This window comes from Lampetra planeri, chromosome 27 (assembly GCF_965212315.1).
Source record: "Lampetra planeri chromosome 27, kcLamPlan1.2.h2, whole genome shotgun sequence".
In the NCBI taxonomy this organism is placed as follows: domain Eukaryota; kingdom Metazoa; phylum Chordata; class Hyperoartia; order Petromyzontiformes; family Petromyzontidae; genus Lampetra; species Lampetra planeri.
Window position 1 is genome coordinate 8,367,686 of NC_136133.1, and position 22,819 is coordinate 8,390,504.

At 51.4% G+C, this 22,819-nt stretch overlaps 1 protein-coding gene across 2 annotated transcripts; it reads right to left on the reverse strand.

The window, feature by feature from the left end:
* Window positions 1–5,101: 5,101 nt before the first annotated feature.
* Window positions 5,102–19,987, reverse strand: LOC144728126 (glutathione peroxidase 3-like). Of its 2 annotated transcripts, XM_078607431.1 has the most exons (5): window positions 19,861–19,987; window positions 15,377–15,530; window positions 11,657–11,768; window positions 10,456–10,555; window positions 5,102–7,174 (listed from the first exon to the last, which is right to left on the reverse strand). In XM_078607431.1, exons 1-5 carry the CDS (start codon window positions 19,930–19,932, stop codon window positions 6,845–6,847), a joined length of 768 nt encoding a protein of 255 aa, XP_078463557.1. In that variant the 5' UTR covers window positions 19,933–19,987; the 3' UTR covers window positions 5,102–6,844. The 2 variants fall into 2 exon arrangements, with proteins under 2 accessions (XP_078463557.1, XP_078463556.1); XM_078607430.1 differs by lacking the exons at window positions 15,377–15,530; window positions 19,861–19,987 and adding an exon at window positions 12,666–15,338.
* Between the last annotated feature and the right edge of the window lie 2,832 nt (window positions 19,988–22,819).

Consider the following 22,819-nt stretch of genomic DNA (forward strand, 5'->3'; position numbering starts at 1 on the left):
TATGGCGGGATCTTTTGTCTTTATGGTCCAGACCTGGCTATCCCCTAGGTCGACTCAGCCTTAAATGAGTACGTATGTATATTGGACTTCTTTTGCACCGTACGCAGCCAACCGTGCTAACCGGAGGTGCCTGGCGTGGTGTGTAGAGCGCCCAGCGCCGGGTGTGGTGCTGGTCACATCAGTGGGCCTCGCCTCGTGGGTGTTGCTGCTGCAGCACTTGGGATTTAGAATATTTATAGCGGAGGAATCCGATGAGCTAAAAAGCTCTTGTGCACGCATGTCCTAGCAGCCAGCATGGGCTACACACGGGGGGTTTCGTTGCTGTAACAATATGGGGAGCGGTGGCGCAGCGGTTAGAGCAATTGCCCGAGTTTCATGAGAATTTCGGCATAAAACTGCCACTCCCAGCACCACCACCGCACCCACCGCCACCTCCGCTACCCACCACCACAACCATCACTGCCCCCCCACTGCCACCGCTGCCACCACCATCAGCCACTGCCACCATGTGGCCTGGCCTGCCCCGTAGCGAGCGCTGTGAGTTCGCTGTGGTCCTTCACCCCCACGAAGGCCGTCGGCAGCAGCGCGCACAACGCCCGCCGTGGATTTCGGCTTTAATCGCCAAAGAGCCGTCGCGTGCGGCTGGGCTACTGCGTTGCAGAGGTCGCAACCGGGTACCCGATACCCGTACCCTACTCGATACCCGGCTACCTGTACCCATACCCGGCCGGGTACGGGTACCCGTTTGCGACCCTGGTGCGGCCGGGAACGGGTAGGCCGTGAGTCACTGGTGAGTAACTCATTTACCAACGTCTTGTCTCTTCTCACAATTCAAGTTTCTAGAATCAACCCACCCGCGCCTGCAACATGGCTTCATCCCAGAGGTCGCAATCGGGTATCCGATACCCGTACCCGGCTACCTGTACCCATACCCGGCCGGGTACGGGTACCCGTTTGCGACCCTGGTGCGGCCAGGTACGGGTACGGGTAAGGAATCAAAACCCGTTTGCGACCTCTGCAGCGTTGTGGCGGGGAGCGGGAGCGTAGCGCTAACTGCTCGCGACCCGGCTTGGATTCCCGCTCACGGCCAATACCGGTGACGATTATCTGAACCGGTTCTGAGCCTCGCCTAGGTCGACTCGGCCTCAAATGAGTACCTGGTGCGGTGCGTAAAAACATTGCCACTGGGGGAGACAAAGGCGGCCGGGCGTGGTGCTGGCTACCCACCCCCTCGTGTGCCGTGCCGGCCTTCATAGCTGCTCGCTAACAACACTTGCCCCTACAGTTTGCTAAGGCTACATGGGGGGGAGGTCTTTGTCTTTTTGTTTATGGTGTTGATGATGTTGATGGTGTTGATTGTGTTGTTGATGGTGTTGGTGTTGTTGATGGTGTTGTTGATGGTGTTGTTGGTGTTGGTGATGGTGTTGATGGTGTTTGTGTTGTTGGTGTTGTTGATGGTGTTGATGATGTTGATGGTGTTGATGGTGTTGATGGTGTTGTTGATGGTGTTGATGATGTTGATGGTGTTGATGGTGTTGATGGTGTTGTTGATGTTGTTGATGTTGTTGATGGTGTTGGTGTTGTTGATGATGTTGATGGTGTTGGTGTTGTTGATGGTGTTGGTGTTGTTGATGGTGTTGATGGTGTTGATGGTGTTGGTGTTGTTGATGGTGTTGATGATGTTGATGGTGTTGGTGTTGTTGATGGTGTTGATGGTGTTGGTGTTGTTGATGGTGTTGGTGTTGTTGATGGTGTTGATGGTGTTGGTGTTGTTGATGGTGTTGATGGTGGTGTTGTTGATGTTGTTGATGGTGTTGATGGTGTTGGTGTTGTTGATGTTGTTGATGGTGTTGTTGAAGGTGTTGATGGTGTTGTTGATGGTGTTGATGATGTTGTTCATGTTGTTCATGGTGTTGATGGTGTTGGTGTTGTTGATGTTGTTGATGGTGTTGGTGTTGTTGAAGGTGTTGATGGTGTTGGTGTTGTTGATGGTGTTGATGATGTTCATGTTGTTCATGTTGTTCATGGTGTTGATGGTGTTGGTGTTGTTGATGTTGTTGATGGTGTTGGTGTTGTTGAAGGTGTTGGTGTTGTTGATGGTGTTGATGATGTTGTTCATGTTGTTCATGGTGTTGATGGTGTTGGTGTTGTTGATGTTGTTGATGGTGTTGGTGTTGTTGAAGGTGTTGATGGTGTTGGTGTTGTTGATGGTGTTGATGATGTTGTTCATGGTGTTGATGGTGTTGATGGTGTTGGTGTTGTTGATGGTGTTGGTGTTGTTGAAGGTGTTGATGGTGTTGTTGATGGTGTTGATGATGTTCATGGTGTTGATGGTGTTGGTGTTGTTGATGTTGTTGATGGTGTTGTTGATGGTGTTGTTGGTGTTGTTGATGGTGTTGATGATGTTGTTCATGTTGTTCATGGTGTTGATGATGTTGTTCATGTTGTTCATGGTGTTGATGGTGTTGGTGTTGTTGATGGTGTTGGTGTTGTTGATGGTGTTGATGGTGTTGGTGTTGTTGTTGATGGTGTTGATGGTGGTGTTGTTGATGTTGTTGATGGTGTTGATGGTGTTGGTGTTGTTGATGTTGTTGATGGTGTTGTTGAAGGTGTTGATGGTGTTGGTGTTGTTGATGGTGTTGATGATGTTGTTCATGTTGTTCATGGTGTTGATGGTGTTGGTGTTGTTGATGTTGTTGATGGTGTTGGTGTTGTTGAAGGTGTTGATGGTGTTGGTGTTGTTGATGGTGTTGATGATGTTCATGTTGTTCATGTTGTTCATGGTGTTGATGGTGTTGGTGTTGTTGATGTTGTTGATGGTGTTGGTGTTGTTGAAGGTGTTGGTGTTGGTGTTGTTGATGGTGTTGATGATGTTGATGATGTTGTTCATGTTGTTCATGGTGTTGATGGTGTTGGTGTTGTTGATGTTGTTGATGGTGTTGGTGTTGTTGAAGGTGTTGATGGTGTTGGTGTTGTTGATGGTGTTGATGATGTTGTTCATGGTGTTGATGGTGTTGATGGTGTTGGTGTTGTTGATGGTGTTGGTGTTGTTGAAGGTGTTGATGGTGTTGTTGATGGTGTTGATGATGTTCATGGTGTTGATGGTGTTGGTGTTGTTGATGTTGTTGATGGTGTTGATGGTGTTCTTGGTGTTGTTGATGGTGTTGATGATGTTGTTCATGTTGTTCATGGTGTTGATGATGTTGTTCATGTTGTTCATGGTGTTGATGGTGTTGGTATCGGCGGAATGTGAACGCAACTCCGCGTGTCGTCTTGACGGGGTCGGGTTCACCCCCCCCCCCCGCCGCTCCCACCTGCTTCACCTCCCGGCTCCCCCCACGCCTGTCAGCGTCGAAGCAGCGTTTTGTTAATCGTCCGCAACGCCGTGGACCGGCTTCGCCCATTCCGGGTCTCATCAGCAGTGGCGGGGGGGGGCACGCTTGCTCGAGCCCGTGCCGAGGGACTGCCCGGTGAGCCCGTGGTGGTCGCGTGGGGTTTGTTTTCTCTCCGGGTCCTCCGGTTCCCCCCCCCCCACCCCTCTCCTCCTCCCCTCCACGTTTAGAATCAACGTCACGCGTGTTCTTGGTTCTTTCGGTAAAGTCGCGTAGAAGGGAAATAATACAATAATTAAACAATAAAATTATCACGACGTTTCGATTGCAACACGCGCAATCATCATCAGGTGTGAAAACCACAGCAAGATGATTGCTTGTGTTGCAATCGAAACGTGTGAATTTTATTGTTTTATATTTTTCTTGTTTTCTTATTTCCCTTCTACGTGACTTTACCGAAAGAACCAAGAATATGAATCCCTGCAGGCACGAAAACTTTACATCGAAACGTCTTTGCTGCCGCTGCTGCTGTTTGTCGTTTCCACGCAAAGATGTTGAGGATGATATCGGTCACTTTGTTGAGCGATCTATTTGTGATCGCCAGGCCGCGTCTCAAAAGAAGTGTCGTTTCATTCCCCCGCCTGTTTCGTAGGCAGGGGCCCGCGAGATACGGGGCCTGGGTTCGACACGGGTCCCCAGTTGCACGCAGAGCTCTGTCGCTGGGCAGTGGCATCTGTGAAATCGGCCCTGACTGCCGGTGAGACCCAGAGAGGTGGAAACCGGCCCAGAGTCGGCTTTGCTGGGACCCGATGCTGCTGGATGATGGCGATGATGGCGATGGTAAATGATGGCGATGGTTACGATGGTGACGATGGTGATGATGATGACGATGATGGCGATGATGGTGACGATGGCAACGATGATGGTGACGATGGCAACGATGATGGTGACCATGGCAACGATGATGGTGACGATGGTGACGATGGTGATGATGGTGATGATGGTGACCATGGCAACGATGATGGTGACGATGGTATCGTGGTGGAAGCCAATCGGCCGATGCACTGAACCGCATTGTTTATCCGTGCTCCCCGCGTCCGACGGGACGTCCCCCAAGGGAGATGGAGTGGTGCCATCAGCTCGTGGTGAGCAGCACGGCAGCCGCTGCTGGGTGTGCGTGGATCGTCGCTGCATGGCGGGACCGTGAGTGAGATGTTGGGGGGGGTGGGGGGGGTGTAGTGAGATGGGGGGGGGGGGGTAGTGAGATGGGGGGGGGTGGTGTAGTGAGATGGGTGGGGGTGGTGTAGTGAGATGGGGGGGGGGTGGTGTAGTGAGATGGGGGGGGTGGTGTAGTGAGATGGGGGGGGGGTGGTGTAGTGAGATGGGGGGGGGGTGGTGTAGTGAGATGGGGGGGGGTGGTGTAGTGAGATGGGGGGGGGTGGTGTAGTGAGATGGGGGGGGGTGGTGTAGTGAGATGGGGGGGGGGTGGTGTAGTGAGATGGGGGGGGGGTGGTGTAGTGAGATGGGGGGGGGGTGGTGTAGTGAGATGGGGGGGGGTGGTGTAGTGAGATGGGGGGGGGGGTGGTGTAGTGAGATGGGGGGGGTGGTGTAGTGAGATGGGGGGGGGTGGTGTAGTGAGATGGGGGGGGTGGTGTAGTGAGATGGGGGGGGGTGGTGTAGTGAGATGGGGGGGGGGTGGTGTAGTGAGGCCTTCATCCAGCAGTGGATCGACCACGGCTGATGCGAGTGACGACGCGGAGACACGGGAGTTGTGCTTACATTGCATTTAATGCCTCGACCCCTGACCCTTGACCGTTGACCCTTGATCCCTGTCCAGGGGGTGGGGGTTTCAGAGGGGTTCAAGGGGGGGTCCCACACAGCCGCCCCGAGGGATGCCTACAACCGGGGGGTCCTGAATGCACTAAAGGGACCCCCGGCTGCACCCCCCCCCCCGGCCCTTTATCAGGGTGAGGGGGGGGGGGTCCCTAACTCGGTGCCCCCCCCACACCGCGACGGCGCGGTGGTTGGGGGGGGGGCCGTCATGAAGGGGGCGGCAAAGTGGGGGAGCCCCTCCCTTACACCCCCCACCCCCCCCCCCCGCCCGGAGAGGGGGAATTGTCGGGGTGGGGGGGAATTGTCAGGGTGGGGGGGGGGGGATTGTGAGGGTGGTGATTGTCTCGCCGCACGAACACGAACCAGCTGGGGGGGGGCGGGGGGTCAGCATCCTGCGGCTACGGAGCCGCATGCAGCAGGGATCGTTAAGGGGCAGTCCAGTTTACCATGGGAGTTCAGTTTACCATGGGAGTCCAGTTTACCATGGGAGTCCAGATTACCATGGGAGTCCAGTTTACCATGGGAATACAGTTTACCATGGGAGTCCAGTTTACCATGGGAGTTCAGTTTACCATGGGAATACAGTTTACCATGGGAGTCCAGTTTATTATGGGAGTTCAGTTTACCGTGGGAGTCCAGTTTATTATGGGAGTTCAGTTTACCGTGGGAGTCCAGTTTATTATGGGAGTTCAGTTTACCATGGAAATCCAGTTTACCATGGGAGTCCAGTTTATTATGGGAGTTCAGTTTATTATGGGAGTTCAGTTTACCACGGGAGTTGAGTTTAGCATGGATTCGTGTTCTTGAAGCTGGGGGGGGGGGGGTCGTGGGTCAGAAGTCCAGGTTTGGGGGGGGTGAGGGTGTTTATGAAGGAGAGTGAAGGAGGAGGGGGGGTGGAAGCAGAGATGATTGGCTGTGAGTGGATTGGCGAGGCGGCAGGCGACCAATTGGGGAGGCCGACGGGGCTGGTGAAAAGTGGGGGGGGGCGGGGGGCTCTGGTGCTGGTCTGGGATTGGATGAGAACCTGGTCCATGTGAGGCCGGAACGATGCGACGCCTTTAGAATGAATGGGACTGGGTGGGAATGAATGAAGAGGATGGAGTCTGGTGATTGAATGCATGAGCCTAGGTCTCAATAATGGGACTGGGTGTGAATTAATGAATGGGTCTGGCTCTGGGTGTGAATGAATGGGACCCGGAGTGAATTAATGAATGGGTCTGGCTCTGGGTGTGAATCAATGGGACTGGCTTCCCATTGGATGGTACAGCCATGTCGTCAGTGCAGACAGTGGTGGGGGGTCAAAATCTCATCGTAATTTTCCCGGCGCCTTGCCCAATTAAGAACGGCAGAATGTGTTAATGTAGCGGTGGGTGGGGATGGGGCGAATACAATAGACGAGAGGACGTTGTAATGGGCGAACCTGTGGTGCATGCACTCGATACAACAGCGAAATTAGTGACGAATGGATTGGGTGAATGGGGATCGAGCGAGAGCCATGTAATGAGAATTTGAAGCGGGAACAGGAACGGCGGTCGTGGTGGTCGTCGTCATGAGGGGGTGGGGGAGATTAAGGCGGTCGTGGGCGTGAGCTGAGGGGGGTGGGGAAGTGAATGTTGAGGGAGAAGCAGAAAGAAGATGACTGCTTAACGTGGAGATACCACGGTGGGCACTCAGAGTGCCTAGCGGTGATGGGGGACCTGGTGGCTGTGGTGGCTGTGGTGGTGGTGGTGGTGGGTGGCCTGCTCCTGCTCTTGCTGCTGCTGATAATGATGCTGCTGCATGGAGGACCGGGACGATGATGATGACGATGACGAGGAGGAGAGGTAAGCGATGATGTCCCTGCGCACGGCCGACATGGGTGCGAGGGGCGCGTAGCGTCGCACGGGGCGTCCCGCGGCGCTCACGAGGAACTTCTCGAAGTTCCACTTCACGTCGGAGAGGCGCAGCGGCTCGTAGAAGAGGCGCCCGTGCGGGTTGCCGAACGAGTCGCCCACAGGAGGGCACGACGTCTGGGGTGGAGGGGGCAGGCGATGGGAGACGGAGGAGGGAGTGTTGGGGATGGGGAGTGTGTGATTGTTATCATCACCATCGCTAATATCACCACCATCATTATCACCAACAACAACAACCGGCATTCGCCACAAAGTGGCGGTGACGTCACCACGGCGCTTGTGCCAGGCTAAGTGCACGTTAAGGCCACGTGAAGTGTCGAACACCCGCCGGTAGGAGGTCACGGGGCAGACCCAGGTGCCACGGGTCGACTGACTGAGATGAGTGGCCGATACACCACCTGTGTCCCCTACTGTGCCAACTTGCTGTGTTTTAGCCGCCCAGCGCTTCGCTCATTGTTGTGAGCATCGCTGCTCTGCCCTCCGTTGTTGTTGGAGGGCGACTGCCTCCAACTGCCCAGAAGCATCCTTCACGAGCCTCCTCCACAGAGGCGAATCGTGGCACCGTTGGTACCAGTCATCAGCAAGTCCACTCAGCTCCAAGTCCTCCTGTACCACATCAATTACTCTCTTTTCTAACCCGTACCGCGTCCGTTTAGCCCCATCTATCCAGTTGAACAAAAGCTGTTTAGGCATGCCAACTCCATGACTCGGCCAACGCAGCCTTGCCTGCCGGAGGTGCTCACCGATGGCACTTGATCAAGATCTTTCAACGATTTGTGAGCTCCTCACACAATGCAGCCTGGTTAAACCCAGGATGGATCGTAGGCAGGCCAGCCTAAATGTTTCTAACCGGGGAAGATGCTCCATTAGGGGGGTCCACGTTTCCCAAGCATAGAGAAGGGAGGGCATGACCATGGCCAAGAAGACCCGAAGCTTTGTGTGGAGCAACAGACCAGATAGTAGTTTCCACACAGACTTACGCAACTGATGAAAATATAATGCCGCTCGACTGATTCGGAGTGAGACCTCTGTTGTCAAACCGGAGCCGGTCATGAGCACACTCTCCGCTCTTTGCACAAATGCCCCATCACCAATTGGGAGTTGTGGGGGTGGAGTGTCTGATGGTATAAAATACCCAGGCAGGTCCTTAGTTTTGGTGGGGCTGATGGTAAGGCCCCACCTCGTAGTGGCACACTCCAGTCTCAGCAGCAGCACCTCCAACTCCTCCTCTGAGTGATCAGCAATTACCAGATCATCGGCATACGTAACATGGTTGACCAATAGGGAGCCATCCCTTTACCGCACCCGGGCATCGATCAGCCTCCCATTGTATTTGTACCAGATGGAAATTCCTCTGGTACAGCAATTGAAGGTTTCACGAACGACATGGATGTTAAATAATGTGGGAGCCAGAGGACATCCTTGTCTCATCCCAAGGTGTACAGGAAATGGCTCCGACTCTCAGCGACATAGTTTTACCCAGGCCCGCTCACCATCATGAAGGTCCTTAATGATCATGAGCAGAGGGTCAGGGACTCCCAAAGCACGAAGAACAACCCAGATCCCAGGCCTACTGATGGTATCATAGGCCTTGACCAGGTCAATAAAGCAGAGATGTAGGTCTTGTTGGAATTCCCTACACCTCTGCTGTAGCAGACGGACAGAAAATATGGCATCTGTGCAGGACCACCCTTTGCTGAAACCGCACTGGGGCTCCACAAGCCTCTCCTCAGGGTGCTTAGCAAGGCCATGTTGAATAATCCTTGCCAGAACCTTTCCCGGCACACTGAGGAGTGAGATGCCCCTGTAGTTGTTACAGTCTGTGCGGTCCCGCTGCTTAAAGAGGGAGACCACCAGGGCATCCTTACAATCCTGCGGAGCACGTCCAGTGGTCCAGACTGTTGTTATGATGTCATGTAGGACAGTCTGTGCTCAAACACCAACCTCCCTCAGCATTATGCTTTGGAGATCATCGGTTGATGGCACCTCAGCCAGCCACTCACAGGGGGTGACTTCTTCCAATATTTGAGGCACCGCAGCCTCGGCAGGGTCATCCCCACTTTGTCCCACGGCATGCATCCATGATGTTGTGTGGATGCGCCAATGCCGGAACAGCGCGTTGGTAATGACAAGCCCATGGGCTGCACAAAAATCTAGCAGCCTCCTGCCGTTGTTATTGAGCTGATCTGGCCCATGCCTTCCAATCACTCCAGACCCGGTGCCAGCATCATGGCCAACTCAGGTATTGAAGTCACCCAACAAGATGACTATCCCGAGGGGCCACTTTAGCTAGCACCTGTGACAGGAGGTCATAGAAGGCATCTGACTCATCGGCTTTGCCTGCATCCCTCCACGGATGTTCGTCTTCGGTGGGGGCATAATTAACCCCGACCACCACTCCTCGCCTCCGGTCGATGGGAAGGCGAACCCAAAGTAGCCTGGGGCTTACAACTTCCCACACCTCACCGCCACTCTCCCATGCCCCCTTAATTATTTTGTTCAGAAGAAGAGCCACTCCCTGTTGTTTGGCAGTCTCCTGCCCCGGGAAGAGGACTGTCCACCCCTCATGGTGGCAGGAACCAGAGCCGGTCCACCGGACCTCCTGAATACCACAGAGATCCAGGCAGTACCGGTCCAGCTCCCGACAGAGGAGTAGCAGCCTCTCCTCCACAGTGAGCGTTCGAACATTCCATGTGGCCTCACGTAGTGTTTTTTTGTTGTTTCTGGATGAGGGTAAGGATTCAGTCTCCTTGCTCCGCCAAATGGTGTTTGGCCAGGAGACGTCATAGATGCTTGTCCCCCCGGAGCTTCCGACACAAGCTTATTAAATACAATTTTCAATCGTGGTTTAGTGGTAATTAATTGAAGGTGGAGGGGTTACCAGCCCCGCGCACCTGCCCAGAGCCCCAACTTGGCCGCCGTGGTGGTTACAAACGCCATGAGGGGAAAGGCCAATCTAATTTGGCCCTCCCCCCACGGCACTGCCCACCACAGCTTTGCCGCCTGGCACCACGGGGGTTGTTTTTGCCGGACTATCATCAACACCACCACCATCACCGCTCACATTACCGTCACCACCACCATCACCATCATTACCACTATCATCACTTACATTACCATAACCACCACCATCACCATCATTACTACCACCAGCATCACTCACATTACCATCACCACCATCATCACCCTCATCACTCACATTACCACCACCACCATCATTTCCACCATCATCACTCACATTACCATCACCACCATCATTTCCACCATCATCACTCACATTACCATCACCACCATCACCATCATCACTCACATTACCCCCTCACACACTCCGCTCTGAGCCCCCCCCTCGCCCCCCGCTGGGGTGGGGGGCAACATTCTCCAACCTCCCCGCCCCCCACCTTGAGGTAGGTGTAGAGTGGCTGCTCCTCCGCCCCGTTCACGTCTCCCTTCTTGAAGATGGGAAAGTTTGGTTCAAAACCCTTCCCGGGTCTCACGTGCCTGGGGGACGGGGCGGGGGGGAGATGGATGAGGTGGGGGAGATAGGAGAGAGATGGGGATGGGGAAGACGCGACAGAGAGGAGATGGAGGAAAGTCGTAGAAAGAGAGAGGCGAGGTAGAGGAGAGTGGGGTTTGAACCCATCATCCCAATTGAATAGTTCATTTTAAACCGTGGCGCCAGTGGCCACTCTTGCGAATTACGCCAGGGAATCTTAAACATCCATTGCGTGAGTGAAGCAGACAATATTTGTTGTGAAAACAACACATCTTGTATCTTACCAAGTAAGGGCCTCTGAGCTAGACAGCTCTTTTTTTTCTTTCAGAAACGACCTGGCCACAAATGATAGCTCAACGAAGTGGCTTAGCACGTGGACATTTTTCGCAGCCAAATATTCGAAACACCCGTTGTTGATTCTAAATGTGGAGGCAAAAACCCGGAGTACCCGGAGAAAAATCCACGCGACCACCACGGGAAGATTGAACACGCAAACTCCAACGTTTTACAGCGGGCATCGTCAGGGTCAAGATCGAACCCACGACCTCCTGTACACCAGGCGAGGTAGTTAACATCTATCCACTGTGGCGCCCTTATGATCAAAGTCAGGGTTAACGTGCTCCGCAGTACTAACTAGGGTAGCCGGCCGGACGAGTTCGAACCGCCAACCTCGAGCTACCCCTGGGCCGTTGCATCACGCGGTGATGCGGGCAGCCAACAATAACAAGAAGAGACACTTTTTGACGAATTCCGTAAATAGAGATAACCCCCCTTCCCCTTCAATATCGCAAGAGCCGCAGCAATGCACTGTGTCCCTTCAAGAGCCGCCGCATGCGGCTATGGACCCGCAGGTTGCCGACCCCCTGGTTATGCGATCATCGTCGCGATAGTCGTAACAGGTCGTCGTGATATCTGATATCGTATCGTGAGTGGTGATATCGCCGCGGCCCCAGAGGGACAGAGCAAAAGAGACAGAGAGAGAGAGACTGAGCGAGAGAGAGACAGAGTGAGAGACAGAGAGAGAGACAGAGCGAGAGACTGAGCGAGAGAGAGACACAGAGAGTGGACGAGCGAGAGAGAGAGACAGATCCACAATGGCCACCTACTTGAGTCCGGGAAGAATCTCCTCCTTGGAGCCAGGCTCCTGCTTCCCGAACTGGTTAGACGGGAAAGCGAGCACCTGGAACTCCGGGAGATGGGAATGTAGTGCATTCAGGTCTGGTGGGGGCGTGGAGGGGGGGTGATGGACGAATGATCAGCACAAGACTAAACGAACATCAGAGAAATATTAAATTCTCCCAAATACAACTGTCAGCAGTAGCTGCACACGCGTGCCAACAAGGACACTCGATTGATTTTGATAATGTTGAAGTTCTGTGCAAAACTATCCACTACTGGCCAAGACTAATTCGAGAATCTATCGAAATTGAAAGAAGTAAAAATAACTTTAACCGTTCGGATAGCTACCGCCTTAGTGCTGCGTGGAAGCGAATGATCAAATAATGCATTGTTTAAATGCATGCCTACAAAGGGCAGCTTACTTAAAAAGGGTTTACCGTTGGTAGGGCTATTTTAATAAACACAATAGATAGGAAAGACAAGTTCAAAACGCTCGCGTAATGCACACGCATAATGTACGTTGCCTCAGTAATCCCCCCCCCACTACGTCGCCTGATGAAGCTAGTTGTAATTACTGGCGAAACGTCGTACTCAGATTGTAAATGTTGTGGCTTGGCTCTCCAACACACCAGTGTGCTGTGCTAGTGACGAATTGGCATGCTCTGTTTACGTGACAACCCTTACTAGTTGGCTGTGTCGGGTGGTGGCAGGTTTTAACGACATATTTATATATTTACGCGATCTAACAAAAAAAAAACCTCTTATGGATGATATTGGTTGCGAAAGCCGGCGCATTAAAATATACAAGTTTGGCTCTAACCCCGAACTGTATCTCCCGGTCGTACCCCCTTAATCATTACATTCTGTAACACAACTTTTGTTCCTTAGGTAGTAAGTGTTATTTCCTCATTGCTTATGCCGAAAAAGTATAGAAAATGGATATTATTCCCCACAAAATAGCTTTTGTGACCAGGACAGTGATATTCAGAAATGTACCTCTTTTCAATGAGAAAACGGGCGAATTTGTGTCTTTTCGTTCACATAAAGTCAGAAAAAAAACATGAATAAAAATTAACATGTATTTATACTAAAGTAATAGAAAAATTACTACAAAAGATTTAGAAGCGAGTAGTTTTTCGAGATTTACGATTATACTGTAAATGACGTTCATCAATCAGCTCCAAATGTAGTCTCCCATCATGTTCCCGTTATACTGTCCTTGGTAGCGGCGTTCAAAGTCCAGTATGTCCTGGTGGAAGCGCTCGCCTTTCTCTCTGAGTACGCTCCCATATTCTCCTTAAATTTATCAAGATGAGCATCAAAGATATGAACTTTGAGGGACATCCTACAGCCCATTGTGCCATAGTTCTTCACCAGAGTCTCAACCTGCTCCACATAGTTTTCGACCTTGCGATTGCCCAGGAAGCCACGAACCATTGCCGCTTCCCTGCTGCTTTCTGCTTACTAGTGAGCTTCTTGAGGAGTTCATTGCACTCCAGGATCTTCTTTATCTGTGGTCCAACGAAGACACTGGCTTTGACTTTAGCCTCAGACAGCTTAGGGAAGAAGTCTTAAAGGTACTTGAAGGCTGCCGACTCCTTATCTACAGCTATGACAAATTGTTTCATAAGGCCCAATTTGATGTGCAGTGGTGGCATCAACACCTTCCGGGGGTCCACCAGTGGCTCCCACTTGACGTTGTTCCTCCCCACAGAGAACTCGGTCTGCTGTGGCTAGTCCCGCCTGTGGTAGTGCAACTTGGTGTCCCTGCTGTCCCAAAGGCAAAGATAGCAGGGATACTTGGTAAAACCGCGTTGGAGACCCATGAGGAATGCCACCATTTTGAAGTCTCCGATGATCTCCCAGCCATACTCATCATACTTCAAGGCGTCCAGCAAGGTCTTGATCCTGTTGTAATCCTCTTTGAGGTTCACCGAGTGAGCCAGGGGAAGAGACAGATACTTCTTACCATTTTGGAGCAGCACGGCTTTGAGGCTCCTGGAGGAGCTGTCAATGAAGAGGCGCCACTCATTCTGGTTACAGGCGATTCCGATTGCCTCGAACAGGCTGGTCACATTGTGGCAGAAGCAGAGCCAATCTTGACGGGTGAAGAAGCTGCAAAAAGGTTGGTGACGCTTCCTCTGATCCAACAAGTTCCACTGCTTGAGCCTAGACGTCAAAAGCTCGGCATTGGATTTGGCGAGACCAAGATCTCTGATAAAGCCGTTGAGGTCATTTCGGTTTGGGTAATATGGGTTTCTCTCCTCAGCTCCACCTCTGAAATTGTCATCTGGATTTACAACGTCTTCCTCGCTCTCTGACTTGCTGCTCTCTTCTAAAGACGGCTGCTCTCTATCCAGAGGAGTGGGTACGGGGAGCTCATGTCAGTGTGGATGAAGGAAGGTCCGGATACGTAATAGCAGGTGCATTCTTGCCAGTCCGACGTTTGGAAGGGTCCACCATGCAGAAGTAGCAGTTGCTTGAGTGGTCAGTGGGTTCCCGACAAATTCTTGGGATAGTGAACTTCATGGCTCTCTTTTCCCCTCTGTACCATCCTCCAAAAATACATGTATTTCACCCATGACTAATGTGTAAGAGATTCTCGCAACATTTTTAAAATATGATATATGTTTCAATAACATAAAATTCCGAGCAACAATTGTCCATCTTACCTTGCAGGTTTTTTTGCATTGCTCGCAGGTAAAATGAGGTGCCCAAGGGTTTGTCTTGATCCCCGACAGGCATGCCGAAATATGCCTTGTAGGCCTCACACATCTTAGCAGATGCTTCCACAGAGTATTTTCTCACTCTTGTCTTGATAAATTGGCCACAGACATATCAAAATGCGTCTGCCGGATGCTTGCAGCCTCTTTATGCTATCTCAGAAAAATGCAGATATGTATCCACTTAGGCAGCTGGAGCTAAACTGAACTGGTGGGCTTAAGGCTCCTGTGTTTATACAACTATTTATATTACTGGAAAGTTCTAGAATGTTCTAGATGTTACTCCAAGTTTACTCAGTCCTGAATCTATCTGGAATGTTCTGGAAAAGAGGTAATTTTAAAAATATCACTGTCCTGGTCACAAAAGCAAAGTTTGTGGGGAATAATAGCCATTTTCTGTACTTTTGAGGCATAAGCAATTAGGAAATAACACTTACTACCAGGAACAAAAAGAAATAAAAATGAGTTACAAAGTGTTATCATTTGTCCTCGGGGACCCTTCCAGTGGCAGCTGCCCCTACGCCACTATTTGGTTGCGAGCCCTCCCTCAGAAGGTCACAAGGTAGATGCATTTATTTATTTAGTTTAGCCTAGGGGACCGCCCAGTGGCAGCTGTCCCTACCCCAGCATTGAGCCATGAACCATCCCTGAGCCCAGCGTCCATCATTGCAAGGCTCCTGCTGGCCACTGGCGGGGCCCCTGGTGGCCTTTAGTGCGGCCCCTGACGACTTGCGGCCCCCACCGACAACACACAAACAGCCAAGATCCCCTCCTCCCCATCATCATCATCGTACTGCTGTCACAACCCCCAAAAGGTTTCAAATGTTGCGGCAACCCTCGCTCACACTGACGATGTCTTATCGGCGAAAGTGGCGACCCACTCCCTCTAAAAATTAGTGAAGAACATCGCCATTGAAGGCCGCCACGTTGAGTGATTTAGTTTAGCCTAGGGGACCCCCCTCCCCCAGCGGCAGCTGTCCCTACCCCAGTATTGGGTCGTGAGCCCTCAGAAGGTCGCCACGTTGACCACGAGCAGCACTTGACCTCTGAACTCGCTGAGCGGGACCAGGCGAGACTCATTCAGAGTCCACGCCGAGTAGTTGTGCAGCGAGTCTCGTGCCCCGCCCGCACACTCCACCTGCCGGATAGTGATGGTGGTGGTGAGTATCAGCAGCAGCAGCAACAAATACAAAGACCCCTCCCCCACCTCCCGTGTTGTCTGTAACAGACTGTTGGTGCACGTGCTGTTAGCGAGCACCTATGAAGGCCGGCACTGCGGCACACGAGGGTGTAGGTGGCCAACACCACGCCCGACCGCCTTTGTCTCCCTAGTGGCGACGATTCTACACACTGCACCACAAGGCCGTAATTATTATTTATATTGGGGCGGACACAAATATGCTCAAAATGTCCCCCCCCCCCAATATTATGCTATAAAAATAATAATTGCTATGCTATGTAAATAAAAACAACACTTTGCTTAACCTTTGCCACAATATCTGGACTTGTCTTCATATAAATCAATGCATAGATTCCTGTTTATATGATTGTGGTTATGGTTGTACTTTATTAATCCCTAATCTCTGCCATTACATACAATGAAACAAGAAATGGTAAAGTTAAAACAGAGCAATGTAATACAATACACTATTCGACATTGTTGTAATAAATACATAAAAAGTCCATCCCATGTGTTAGTGCATTTTTTAATATTTAGGCAGGAAATTAGTTTGCAAATTTAGATATTTTTCTGGGTTGGGACCCCCAGACCCCCTGGAAGATTTGGTCCCCCCCAATGTTGACTCCATGGCTACGGCCTTGCTGCACCAGGTACTCATTTGAGGCTGAGTCGACATAGGGGAGGCCCAGGACCGATTCAGATAATCGTCCCCGGTGTTGGGCGTGAGCGGGAGTCGAACTCGGGTCCATGGCTTCGGAGCGCGGCGCAGCGATAACCGCGACACCACTGCTCCCCATCAGCAACAACCACAGCGTATCCACTGTCAGCAACACTGCCGTGACCATCACAATGATGGGAAGGATAGGAACAGCCGACTGGCGTTGAACGAGCTCCACCAACAGCATCATCATCATCAGCGCAACATCATCATCAGCAACATCAGCAGCAGCACCAGCAGTATTTGTACACGTGTACGGATTCGTGTCGGTGTGCGTAGCTTTGTGTACGTTTAAAGTTCCGACTACTCCCAGTCTTTGATCTATGTGTGTGTGAGAGAGTTCGCGTGTGTGCGTGTATCAGAATGTGTGTGTGTTCGTATGTGTGGACTTCATAGGTGCTCGCTAACAGCAACTTTCCCCAAAAGTCTGTTAAGGCTACACGTGTGTGTTTACACGCGTGTGTGTGTGTACACGCGTGTGTGTGTACACTGTGTGTGTGTGTACACGTGTGTGTGTGTACACGTGTGTGTGTGTACACGCGTGTGTATATATATATATACGCGTGTGTGTGTACACGTGTGTGTGTACACGTGTGTGTGTCTACACGCGTGTGTATATATATACACGCGTGTGTGTGTACACTGTGTGTGTACACGTGTGTGTGTCTACACGCGTGTGTGTGTACACGCGTGTGTGTCTACACGCGTGTGTGTCTACACGCGTGTGTGTCTACACGCGTGTGTGTGTACACTGTGTGTGTACACGCGTGTGTGTACACGCGTGTGTGTGTACACGTGTGTGTGTACACGTGTGTGTATACGTGTGTGTGTGTACACGCGTATCTGTGTGTGTGTACACGCGTGTGTGTGTACACGTGAGTGGGGAGCGGTAATGCAGCGGTTAGCGCGCTGCGCTACGAACCTGACAACCCGGGTTCGATTCCCGCTCACGGCCAACATCAGTGACGATTATCCTGAACCGGTTTTGGGTCTCCCCCAGTGGCGTCACGTGGGTTGGTGTCACCCCCCATGGACCTCCACCCGTACCAGATCATATAGAATCTGTAGTACTGGTAGGAACCTCCTGGTTACACCAGCCCACAGGGGATTATTGTGTCCGTCTGTCCGTCGTGCATCCAAAAATGGGAAGGGAGGGGCTGGGTGGAGAGGGGCTGGTCACCTCGTGGTGCCCTTACAAAACTCAACGTTTAACCTACTCACGCCGGCTTGTGCCCGCCCTCACAGTCGGCCATATTTGCGGAATACACCACGCCGCCGTTGATCCTGGCCATTGACCGAGCAACCCAACGTTCCTATCAGCTCCCTCCGCAGGCATGTGTTTTTTGTACTAATGTAACTCGTAAATCGTAATTCCCGTATATCACTGAATGCAATGGCCAATCGTAGTGACATGAACAACTAGCAAAATTATAATTACACCTTTAAATTACAATATTTCCTTTAATCACTTCATTCTCAAAAAAGCTATTGATATAGATCATTAGACCTCCTTTGCCAGTACCAAAATATAATAATAAGGGGTGTTTCCCCATTGTTCAATGCATATATTATCAGAGTGTATTTTTCGATATCAGAGTGTGTTTTTTGTTTGTATTCTGACCACAAGTATTGTGGTTAATGCGCACACGATTACTCGTAAAAAGGCTTTAGTTTTGTTGCCAGAAAAAGGGGGAAACCCCCTATTGTTATTGATATAGGTTCACAAATACTAATTACCACAATATTGTCGCCAAAACACCAGCAAGTTTGACTAAATCAGCGACTTTAGAAACACGAGCAGCGACGAACACAACAGCGCGCGCTTGGGCGCGTGCAGACGAAACCACCACGTGACTCGAAGCGTCACTGTCGTTGGGTAACAATGGCGGCTTTGACAGGAGCGCATTCGAAGGTTCAACAAGTAAATTGGCATAGAGTTTTAACCTTGTAGGTATATTGATACAGTAGTACATGTAAGCTAGGCTTACGAAAACAAATTATTGTAACTAACTGCCGGGATATTTTATTATGTATAAAATCAAATTCTGCTGAAACACTGCACGAAAAAATGTGTTTAGACAATCATTTTGGTGTGACCCCCCCTCCTCTGATGGTGTCACTCGGTGAGGTCCGCACCCCCCGCACCCCCCTAGTAACGCCACTGGTCTCCCCTTCGTCGACTCGGCCTCAAATTGGTACCTGGGGCGGTGTGTAAAGTCATCGCCACTGGGGATACAAAGGCGGTCGGGCGTTGTTGCTGGTCACCCACCCCCTCGTGTGTCGTGCCGGCCTCCAGAGCTGCTGCTGCTCGCTAACAGCACTTGCCCCAACAGTCTGGTCAGGCTATACGGGGGATTTTCGTCTTTGGATGTGTATGTTTGTGTATGCGTGTTTGTGTATACATACAGATATGTGCGTACACATATGTGTGTGCGTACACGTGTGTGTACGCGTACACATGTCCACACACACATACACACACGTGTATGTGTGTATGTGTGTACACGTGTATGTGTGTACACGTGTGTGTGTGTGTACACGTGTATGTGTGTACACGTGTGTGTGTACACGTGTGTGTGTACATGTGTGTATGTGTGTACACGTGTGTGTGTACACGTGCGTGTGTGTGTGTACACGTGTGTGTGTGTACGCGTGTGTGTATGTGTGTGTACACGTATGTGTGTGTATGTACACGTGTGTGTACACGTGTGTGTGTACACGTGCGTGTGTGTGTGTGTACACGTGCGTGTGTGTACGCGTGTGTGTGTACACGTGCGTGTGTGTGTACACGTGTGTGTGTGTACACGTGTATGTGTGTACACGTGTATGTGTGTACACGTGTGTGTGTGCGTACACGTGTGTGTGTGTACACGTGTGTGTGTGTACACGTGTGTGTGTATGTGTGTGTACACGTGTGTGTGTGTACACGTGTGTGTGTGTACACGTGTATGTGTGTACACGTGTATGTGTGTACACGTGTATGTGTGTACACGTGTGTGTGTGCGTACACGTGTGTGTGTGTACACGTGTGTATGTGTGTACACGTGTGTATGTGCGTACACGTGTGTGTGTGCTTACACGTGTGTGTGTGTACACGTGTGTATGTGTGTGTACACGTGTGTGTGTGTACACGTGTGTGTGTGTACACGTGTGTGTGTGTATGTGTGTGTACACGTGTGTGTGTACACGTGTGTGTGTGTACACGTGTGTGTGTGTACACGTGTGTGTACACGTGTGTGTGTACACGTGTGTGTGTGTACACGTGTGTGTGTGTACACGTGTGTGTGTACACGTGTGTGTGTGTACACGTGTGTGTGTGTACACGTGTGTGTGTGTGTACACGTGTGTGTGTGTGTACACGTGTGTGTGTACACGTGTGTGTGTACACGTGTGTGTGTACACGTGTGTGTGTGTGTGTACACGTGTGTGTGTGTGTACACGTGTGTGTACGTACACGTGTGTATGTGTGTACACGTGTGTGTGTGTGTACACGTGTGTGTGTACACGTGTGTGTGTACATGTGTGTGTGTACACATGTGTGTGTGTGTACACGTGTGTGTGTGTGTGTACCTGCGTTTCGCCTGTCACCGCCACCACCGCCGCGGCCACCGCCGCGACCAGAGTGAGAGTTCGAGCCCACATCTCGCACGTGTCGCTGGGGTCCCCTGGGGGTGCCCCCTCGCCGCCCGCCGATACCCCCGACGCGAACCCCGCGGCAGAACCCCCCCCCCCCTCTCGTCTGCTGGAGCGCTGTTCCCCGAGTCTTCAACGAGAGAGCCGCTAGCGGGACCTGGGTCCCTTAGATCCGAGACTCTGCAAGCAACGGCCACTTTTATCCCAAAACCAACCGAGTGCCAATAACAGGAAACACGAGGCCCGGGCGAGAACTTCGGGCGAGGTGGGGGGGGTTGCGTTCGGAACATGTTGTTACTTAACTTTATTGCAACACAACACAAAATAATCGCCGGAGTTGTTGCTGTGCAGACGATGTTCAAGACTAGACCTGTATACACGTATATACATGCGTGTATAGAAATATATGCACAGGTCTATATGTATTCTCAGAAACCGCGTTATAACGCGCGTGACTAGCGCTATAACGGGCGTGTTCCGCGTTATGACGAGCGAGTTCAGCGTTGTGTGGACACGCGTTGAGCGAGGACTGGCCGTATATACAATGCACGCTATCCTTATAGTTGATTCAAAAGCCGATGAGGCTGATGGATGTGAAGATCATAACACTGCATCGTTCTGGAACAGAATAACATCTTTTTTTCTGGAACATTTATTGATTTCATTACACAAATTATATCTCGTGATTGTTGCTGCGTGGGCATCGGTGCATACGCTATACTACGAAGTAAACTATTATATTTCACCAGGTAAGGCCTCACTGAGCTACACAGCTCTTTTTCAGAAACGACCTGGCAATCACAAATGATTGCTCAACGAAGTGGCTTACCACGTGGGTACTCTAAACGCGTGATGTTGATTCTACATTGTGGAGGGAAAACCCGGAGGAATCGGAGAAAAATCCACGCGGCCACAGAGAGAAAGATAACTCCTACATAAACAGCTGGCATCGTTAGGAATCTAACCCACGACCTCCTGTATATCAGGCGAGGTAGTTCACATCTCGTCACCGTGGCGCACAACCAACGAACACTACAAGACGCTCATTCTGTGTGTGGGGGGTGGGGGGTGGGGGGGCTTATTCATATCACGTGGACAGGGAGAGGCCAGGAGAGAGATGGAGTGGATGAGGCGGGTGGAGGGGCCGAATAGGACTCTCATTGTAAAAGTTGTGCGCGGTGCAGTCTCCACCGCGTATTGTCCACCCACTCTGTCTCCCTACTGGCTTCTCCGTGTACGCGCCGCGAAGAGGGGCCATAGCCCGAAACGTCGTCTACGAGAAACATTTGCTTTTAAGGCCACACACGGCCACACACACGCCGTGTTATTGACGCGGCTAAACGTGTTGAGGTTTTTGTTATGGACTTTATGATCGTGGGGGGCAGCGGGGGGTGAGGGGGTGGGGGCGGGTTTGTGCTGACCTCATGTCCCCTCAAACCTCCACCCCACCCCGGTGTTTACGCACCACGTGATGTCCCCCTTTGTTCTGATCATGAATGAGCGGAAATGAAAAACATCCGGTCCGAACTTATCCGACCCTTGGGTTCTTCCTCGGGGCAGGGGGGGGTCCTTGCTCGGGGCCTTCCTGCCATCAACTTTTCATGAACTCGAGTCGCGCGCAATCTGCTGATGAGCCACCGAATGTCGAAACCCGTCCTTGCCTATGGACAGCTGGCAGTGTCACGGTGGCTAGGAGATGTTAACTGCCTCGCCTGGTACGCAGGAGGTCACGGGTTCGATACCGACCCTCACGCCTGCTGCTGTATATTTGGAGTTTACGTGTCTCTCTCCCCAGGTGGGTGAGTCAATAAGTGAGTGGGGAAATGAGTGGGTGAGTGCGTGAAGAATATATGAGGTGAGTGGATGAGTTAGTGAGCAAGGAACTAAGTGGGTGAGTGAGATTCAAGCTGAGTCTGCGTGTCTCTCTCCCCGTGGTCGCGTGGGTTTTACTCCGAGTTCTCCGGTTTTTCCCCTCCACATTTAGAATCAACATCACGCGTTTAGAGTATTTGGCATACTGTCATACATTTCCACGTGATAAGCCACTCCGTTCAGCTATCCTTTGTGGCTAGGTCACTTCTGAAAAGAGCTGGATCGCTCAGTGGGCCTTACTTGGTAGAATAAAATTAGTTTAGTTTATTGGTTCAAGCAAGCCAGCCCGACTCCTAATGAGACACTGAATGTCGAAACCAGTATCTTAACGCTTTTGAGGGTTGCAGCGATGTCAGATCTTGTCACGTCTGCAGCGATGACACGTTTGTCATCTGGCCACATGACCGACCGGCTCTGAAACAATTCCTCAATCACATTAATTCCATACACCCAGCAATCAAATTCACCATGGAGGTGGAAACGGATGGCATGCTACCTTTCTTGGATGTCTTAATCAAAAAGAGACCAGATGGCTCATTGAGCCACTCTGTCTACAGGAACCCATATTGACGCCTACATAAAACCTGATTCCCACCACCATCCATCCCAGAAGAATTCCCTCATCAAAACGCTACACCATTGATCTCAATGTATTTCCGACCATGAACACCAGACCAGTGAACTTAAACACGTATGTAGTGGATTCAACTGAGTTGCAGACGTACTTCTTGGAGGCAACACATATGTATTTACACCAACACATTAACACAAAGGGGTTACTGCCCCTTCACCAGATAACCTATGGTGGTGGACCACCAGGCTAACTACGCTAGTCACTGGGATTAGCTACAACGGACAGGACCCTGGCCTGGGTCCTCGTCCACGTGTTGGTGACTTCTTCTTGGACGTAGATCGTAGATCTTCGGATGACAACAGCAACGCAGCGCCCCAGTCCGTGTGGACCCGGTTTATATGCTCCCGGGTCGTGGCTGGCCCCGCCCTTGGCCACGACCACCTTCGAAAA